Raw genomic sequence first — 8,206 nt, forward strand, 5'->3', positions numbered from 1 at the left:
AAGGTAAGAAAGGATGCAGTGAGCAGCGCACATACCCGGGGTATGAAGTTGACAATCCTGTTGAGCTTGACGATGAGGCAGGGTTTTCCTTCCTTGAAGCCGTAGTTGGTGTCTGTTTCTCCAGAGCAGGGGCCCAGCAACGACCGGCTGAAGCGGCAGGCTTTCTTCTGGCCCTGGTCGCTCAACAGAGGACCACGATCTTTGTGTGGCAGAGGCTCCACTATAATCACACATCATCCAGGCTTCATTAACACTTACATTGTATGAATTCAGTAAAAAAACAACAACAAACAAACATGTAAAAGTAGTAACATGTTTGAATATAACCACTGGCTGGTGTTTTCCTACCTCCACAGTTCTCATAGTTTTTCTCCTTCGTCTGCAGATCATCATCATACTTTTTAAGCAGATCATCTATGGTATTGATGTATTTCTTATATGACTCTGGATCATTCATATTGAAGGCTATTTCTGATTTGTCCGACCGTGGTGTGTGTGATAGACCTGCAAAGACATTTGTTGTTAAGATTGTGTAAAACATAGTTTATAAGAGAAAATGTTTGTGTATTTATTTGCATGATAACAGCTAAAGCTGAAAGAGTAGGGCCCATTGTCTTAGGACCACAGTTGAGGCTTGGGGATTTCCTCTGGTCCCTGTCTCTGTCAGAGCTGTAATTTTCCACAGAGCGTGCGCACGAGGCCCTGTGAGGCGTGGCTTCAGATGGCACAAGGAGGAAACATGACATTTATTAAGCCGTGCCAGCTGTACCACGATGCATTTAGCTCCCCTGGATATGACCAGCACTGGAGCCATTTGAGGGCTGCCGAAGAGCGTTTGGATTTCAGTGGAGGCTTGTGAAAGTTCCCCGTGCCCTGCCCCCACCCGGCTCACGTGTTCTCTCACAATGGAAACTTTTAGCCCCAGAGTGAGAGGCGCACTGAGCTCTAGTGAAAAAAACCGCCTCTGTGCTTCCTTTATCATGCCACTACTGGAAATGCACTGCTCTGCTCCTGCTCTGCTTGTCTTTGATTGTTACAGGCCTGACATATGAAGCCACTTATTGACAATAGCAGCTAAAAATACCCTAGCGCCAGAGCTGAGTGAGAGCTGGCACAAGGTGTCTGACCGGAGCTGCTCTGACGTTTACAGGAACCCTAAGACTGTCCATAACAACGAGAGTGCCATATTTACAGTGTTTTTCTGAAGATTACAGATTAGATTTCAGCAGCACAGGCTTAGGGGCCTCAGTTATGACAAACTTCTACAATTGTATGTTACACATGACGTGCAACTCGATCGTGGTGCACATGAATGCTCCCCGAGAGGAGGGTGTGAACTGTAAACTACTACTGCTGTGGCCTGGGGGGAGTGCCATTGACGGGCTTAGAGCGGTGAAGGACAAAATGGCTGAACCTATCTGAGGTCAGGCAGGCTCCAGATAGAGAGGCACACCCCAACAGTCACTTTTAATATCTCCACAGGGGGCAGGGGCCAAAAACACCTCTGAGTTACTGAGCAGGGCTCCAGCAGACAGCACTGAACTCTCGTTCTCACCACTAGCTCCTCCTCATAGAAACTGCTCTACTGGACAAATGTATCTAACTCAGGAATAACCCAGTGTCAAATATTAGAGAGCTGCATAGAGGTGCATATTATGAGAAGAAATACTGCACTTTTATCAATGTTAGTGAATTGAATTATCAATGCCATAAACAAACAAGTGAATTTCTTCTCAGCGATAGATTTCAGATCTATCCATAGGTTTCATGTGATGTAAAATTAAGGATGTGTTCACAGCAATAAAAACATTCTGATCTATCTTTTGAATGATCATCATTAGTCCTCACAATGGCATCCAATGTCATGAAATATGCATGCCACTCAAACTTAAGAATACAGTAAGTTGATATTTACTGAGGTATATTACTTCTTATGAAAGACCTAAAAGTTATTTTAAAATGTAATGATCATATAAATAAATAGAATAGAAATGTGGCTTACAGTCACATCGAGTTATCTTAATAATAAAATAAACTGACTACAGATCTTACCTGGAGGTGCGACTCTGTCTTGATAGGTCGGTTTGTAGTTGCTTAATGTAAGCAGCAATGCCTGAATGGTCCCGACAAAGATTCCAGCCAAACATCCATAGAAAATGATGTAGAACAAGGTGATTTTAGCTGCGGGGGAAAAAAACACAAAGTAAGTGTTTATTTTCAGGTCTTTTTCCTTCACAGCAGAACAACCAGAACATAGCTCAAATTCAGCTTCCAACAAAAACAGAGTGCTTTTTCTTAAGTTTCAGAGTCCACACCAACTGCATCCTGCTGTGTGATTTCTTCTCTTCATTATCAGAGAAGCCATTGTTGAATAATAGTGATGTGGGGCTTCATTTTGGTCCCCTAATTTAAAATTTACACCAATTATGCAACAGTAGGGGGCCTGCAGTGCCAGGAGGGCAGGGTTGAGTCACTTGTCTTTCCGGCCTTTTAGACCCTTCCCCCTCAGTGCTGCCACTCACAGCAGGTTTAGCAGCATGAAAACCCTCCTCTGTGGGCAACACATGATTCATCTCCAGTCAAATCCAAATCACTTTGAATGGTCAAACATCACAAAGTCTGATACAATATGTTTTGGGGTTTATTTATGTATAAAAATCTGCTAAGTGTAGTTTAGACCTCTACAAGCGTGTTTTAAATACATGAGATTTTTCTTTAAAGTCTATATTATAGTCTTCATTAGGGATGGGCATGATTAGTCGATTAATCGATAAATGATCATTAAGAATTTCATCGATTACGTAAATTTTAATCGACAAACCGAATGTAGGTTGCTGTGCGTAGCGTGACCAAACAGGGGTCCGTACAAGTAGCTCTCTGCACTCAGAAGGAGCGAGACACAAACAATCAGTCCGCCTGCAACGTACCGAAGTGCATATGCGTATTTAACGATGACTTGTACAAGAAATTCCACGCTTTCCGTTGCGTTCGGGACAAGTGTGAGTCCATGTGCACAGTGTACAAAGCAGCACATGTTTCGGTGTCCAGTGGGAAAAAGCTTTACCAGGTGAGAGTTGCGCAATGTCGATGACGAGTCCCCACCTCCCACCTCCCGTACGGTGTCCTGGTTTTGACAAACGCAAATATGGTCACACTAACCTGTATTCCACTGAGTCGTGTCTTTTAATCCAACAGAAATTGACCGCATCTGGGCACAAGAGCTGTAGTTTTATCTTGGCTGAGTTTATGCAAATTAGCCATGCGGTTTCTGTGAGAGTTGCGCAAAACTGAATTAAACACATTATAATGTCAAACAGATTGATGTGGCTCTAGAGTCGTTACGGTTTATATGTCGTAAAGTTGAATTTATTTATGCAGATTAGTAGTGCAGATAGTAATAATAATGATGATCATTTTAATATAAAAACGTTAATGATTAATTGATAATCGATCGTTAATTCTTCCGACGATCGATTAAGAAAATTTCATCGAATGCCCATCCCTAGTCTTCATATAACTAACACTCGTGAACATGTGACTTGGGTAGTGACTTTTGCTGTTAAAGGTGCACTATTCAAAACACGATACAGAACATTAACCATACACAATAACAACAATGGACTATGCAATCTTTCTGATGACGGCAAACAACTTGCTTGCGTCCAGGATTTGCCTGAAAAGTTCCACAGTATGGCATTAAACTACCTCCATGGAGACAGGCAGGTGACGTCACCATGTTGAGCAAGCCTGCAAACATTGAGAGACTGCATGTTTTTCAAGGATTCTTTCGGACAACAACTCCTGCAAAAGAGCAAGATAGATACATGCAGGTTTGATGCCCATAATGTGGAGCAAGTTCCATAGCACACCTTTAAATCTAGCTTAAGTCTAAGTGTGATATTGTCCAGCCAAACCAGAAGGGTCCACTTTGCTCTGTTTCACTCAGCTAATAACCTGTTTCCTTATATGCACTACAGCAGCACACATACATGTCGCTGTGCTACCAGATCCAAAACCAGTTTGTCAAGTTTAATGGTTCAACGACACAGTTTGCATCGAATTCTGCTTTGTCTGCTTGATCATGTCTGGTCTTTGTGACATGTGTAAGAAGATACTGTTTTCTCCTACATTTATTTCATATTTAAGGCCCTAGATGCATTCAAATGTCTAATGTTTGTGTTGTATTCACACTTCGCTTTCCTGCTACCTGCACTTTATTTGGGTATAAGATCTGCCTTTTATTGGTGAGAGTCCGTTGAATATTTACAACGCTAAAATGCAACAAATCTTGTTTTGCGGCTTTCATTAATTACAAAATTGCTACATTTCTCCACCTGCTGTAGACATGTGCTGAGCTATTTTCTAATGAGCATGTTGGCGAGCAAAGCGGCTGCTCCAAGATGCACCTGCTGGGGCGCATTGCACTATCAGGCTGCAAGTCGTGCTTATACTTGTCCTGCAAAATGTGCAAGTTTCCAAGAGAGAGATAGAAACATAAATTATAGTGAATGGTAGTACTGGAGTGAGCATGTTTAGTGACGTGGGCGGGGATTTGCAAAACAAATATACACATGCACAAGGTGTGTCTCCCTGCCATGTTGACGCTGAACCAATTAGGGACATGCAGTTACCAGTTCACAATAATTTGGCCCACACTGAATGAATCTTTTATATCACTATTAAATAATAACGCCATGGGTCCATGCTGTTGGCACTTAATGTTGACTTTCTGGAGTAAAAATGTAAATTGTTCCTGATCAATATATGCTTGTCGATTCCCCAGTAGCACACAGCACATTTTCACCTTAGAGACGACTACTACACTGCTGTAAACTTAGATGAACTGCTGTGTATAGCCCCTATAACTATCTTATATACACCAGATGTACAGAGGGGTGTGTGCAAAACATGATGATAACAAACTACCACGTCACTACTTATTGTTGGACAGTTGTGGACAAGCTTGAGTTTATTGAAACAGTTAAAGTTAAGTTGTGTGGAACTCCAGTAGTCACCAATAGACTCTTCTTTATCAAGGCTATTTTATTGTTATCTTTATCTCTCTCTAATCTTGGTCACTTTGCATACAGGTAGCCAGCAATGTTGTCCTTTCACTTTCAGATCTCAGATGTTTGGGTCTTCCTCTCAATGGGACTTTTTGCATGGACACAGCAGGGGTCACTTCTTAGTTATTAAGCAATTTTAGAGTTTCCAGTCAATGTTGTCTTTTCACTTTCAATATGCCGACAGCTTACATTTGGACCATACACTAACTGTAAAAATCTATATGGCCCAAACTCCACTATCTGCCCCGTTTGTAGTCCATGTGGAAGTAAAAGTAGTAAACAGGCTGAAATGTAAATACCCCATGAGAGTCCCAGAGTGCAGTTTTGAGTTTGAATGGATCAAAGAGCGACCCTCCCCCACCCACACGGGCCGGACCCGGACACACTCTGCAGCAGCATGTGGACAGGACATACATACATAGCACATTCACACCACACTTAAACGCCCCCATTTCATCTGTGCGTGTCTCTTTTTACGACTTCATTTTAGCTTTCGCTGTTTTCCCAAGCTCTGACTAATGTTGACACTAAAACGGCGCGAAATGCCCTCCATACGGACACTCGTGATTTGTAACACCTTCCCCGTGAAAAAGCAAAGTACACCATTTTACAGCAACAAGTCCATTAACTGCGTTCATTTATTCACAATTTCGGCGAAAACGGAGAACAAACATGGCTACCTGTTGCTTGTAACGCTGTTAGCTCAGTTATATCTAACGTGCCATCGAGGTTTCGCTCCGAAGAGCAAATGTAATAGCCTATTATTGACAGTAAAAACACGGCAATGCTAATGCTAACTAAATCCGTCGTGTTACTGTTTTCGGTACAAACTCCTCCTGAATAATTAACTATTACGCTGAGATTTGTACGTTAAAGTAGCTATGTAGTTGACCAAAACTTATTTCAGTGTCTTATAGTGCGTGAACATTTACTTTCTCTGCAAAAACACCATGCCGTCTAATGTCATTTTTTTCTTTCAGAGGGGAAAAAAAATATGGAAGAGGCGGCCCTTGAGACATGAGTCGTGATGTGGTCCTCAGCCCCGTGTTACCAAGCAGTTTGTGAAGCAACCCGGCTATCCACACAGAAATACCCTTTATTATAACTCCTGAATTGGTTAGAGTGGATGTGATTAGCGGTACGTAACGCAGGTAGTGAGTTATCCCATCAAATGCCGCCCGTATAAGCCGTGCATTGTCCGCCTTAAAGTAACGAAAGAGGGTTAAAACGATTAGAGTTGGTCGTGTGTATGTTGAGCCTGTGGTACGCAGTAGCCAAAAGATTAACGCTGGGCTTATTAATGCAAGAATAAAATGTCCTTGTAGCGACTTTAATCAAGCCCTGGAGGTTGGATGAATAGTGTTAAAGGAGCAACCCAACCCAACTTTCACTGTTCAAACGGTTTGAAGAGCGAGAGAGAGAGAAAAAAAAAAAAACTCAACCAACTGTCTGTCCTTCAAGATGACCTTTTCACGGGGACATTTTAAATCAATGCCCCCCATATAGTCTAAACACGTGTAATCCGCCTTTTAACGATGTATTACAAGCAAAAACATTACTTATGATGGACATTTCATTTGATTCTTCAAGAGTAACGGCCTGTATTGCCACTGTAACGAGGCAAATCGTGTTTCCAGGGATAGTTTTATTGATTAGTCTTTGATAATTAGCCTGCATGCAACCTTTACCGGGTCAGTGGGCTTTTCTATCCCGGCTACTCGCGTCAAATGAATGTATTTAAGCGCTAATGTAACTCGGGTCTCTCGGAGCCGCAGCAGCCTCCATTGAAAGGCGAAGTCACGACACGCCGTTTGACAGTGTGCTCTAACAGGTGCTGTCTTTAACCGTCTGTGTTCAGGAAATGGCGAGAGAAGAACAAAATCCTCCATTGAGCGGAGACACTTTGCATGTTATGTCACTGTAATAACAAGTGATCACAATAACTTTTACAAACTCGTGGAAAAATAAAACATTCACTCACCCCAACTGCCGCCGGTACGCCCTAAAAACTCCTTCTTTTCAGGATTCCAGAGAAATTTCTGCCATCCACCATCACTTTCTTTATTTGGCGACATACTCCCAGGTAAAATCCCCTTTGTGCGGCGCTCTGGGAGTCTGAAGGCGGATCGGGTAGAGTGCCTTGTGCCTTGTGTGTTGACTGTCCCTTACAGGAAACGCAAAAGGACAGTCTCGTACCCGACTTCAGCAGTTGTAAAGGATGTTACACACACACATACACAATTTAGCGCACAGAGAAACCGACTCCGCCTGCAAACTCGTCTAATAAGTTGCCACCCTGAGAGGGGAGGGCTCGCCACAGCAAATCACAACCTACCGTTTCTTTTTGCGTAAGAGACCACGCTGAACGAAGGGGGGTCTGTACTACGCAAGCAAAGAGCCCAAAGCACACACGGGGTAGGCCACAGAGGAGATAGGTAGGCCTACATAGCACAATAATACAAATTATAATAGGCTAAAACCAGAATAGTTTGGTAACGGTAACGAGCCATAATGATGCTGCTTATCTCCATGGCAACCGTCACTGTACCCTGAACAGGGCAAACTAGAGGTGACAGAAAAGTCAAGTTAATCTGGCTAAAAGAACTAACCTATTTCAGTTTTTAAACAACTTTTAGTCACTTTAATGGCATCAGTGTTCATTGCCTTGCCAGTTTAACAATAATACTAGGCCGACAGTAGTTGATTACTTTTTGTAATCAATATTTTATTTGATTTTTAGTGTTCATGGGTGGAAGGGATTCATTAGCAAACAATAAATAAGAGCACACGAGTACAAAATTTCAGATACATTTTACCCTTATCACCCACTACCCCACCCTGCCCCAGGACCTGAACCCCCCAACCCCCAGGGATATTAATCAGAAAATACATCCAAAAATACATATATACAAATGTGTATACACACACATGCATACATACACACATATACATACATATTTACATACATATATCTCTATGTATACATACATATACATACAATAATTGCAACAGTAGTAACAGTAACAACAGTACTGACAATAATGACAACAGTAGTATTATTACTATCACTATCATCATCGTAATCATCATTATTTAAAAAAAAAAAAGAGGGGAAAAGAAGGAATTAGAGATATGCATAT

At 42.0% G+C, this 8,206-nt stretch overlaps 1 protein-coding gene across 1 annotated transcript in view; it reads right to left on the bottom strand.

Annotated features, from left to right (window-relative positions):
* Positions 1-7,318, bottom strand: part of atp1b1a (ATPase Na+/K+ transporting subunit beta 1a) — an 8,966-nt gene extending 1,648 nt beyond the window's left edge. The window contains exons 1-4 of the mRNA XM_020918842.2: positions 7,048-7,318; positions 2,053-2,181; positions 349-504; positions 36-220 (exon numbers count right to left, since the gene is read on the bottom strand). Coding sequence (XP_020774501.1) covers positions 36-220; positions 349-504; positions 2,053-2,181; positions 7,048-7,141 — 564 coding nt within the window. The 5' untranslated portion in view covers positions 7,142-7,318. The remainder of the gene's footprint in view (positions 1-35; positions 221-348; positions 505-2,052; positions 2,182-7,047) is intronic.
* Positions 7,319-8,206: the final 888 nt, after the last annotated feature.

This window comes from Boleophthalmus pectinirostris, unplaced genomic scaffold, assembly GCF_026225935.1.
Source record: "Boleophthalmus pectinirostris isolate CB_2022bp ecotype Guang Dong unplaced genomic scaffold, ASM2622593v1 HiC_scaffold_7, whole genome shotgun sequence".
Taxonomy (NCBI): domain Eukaryota; kingdom Metazoa; phylum Chordata; class Actinopteri; order Gobiiformes; family Gobiidae; genus Boleophthalmus; species Boleophthalmus pectinirostris.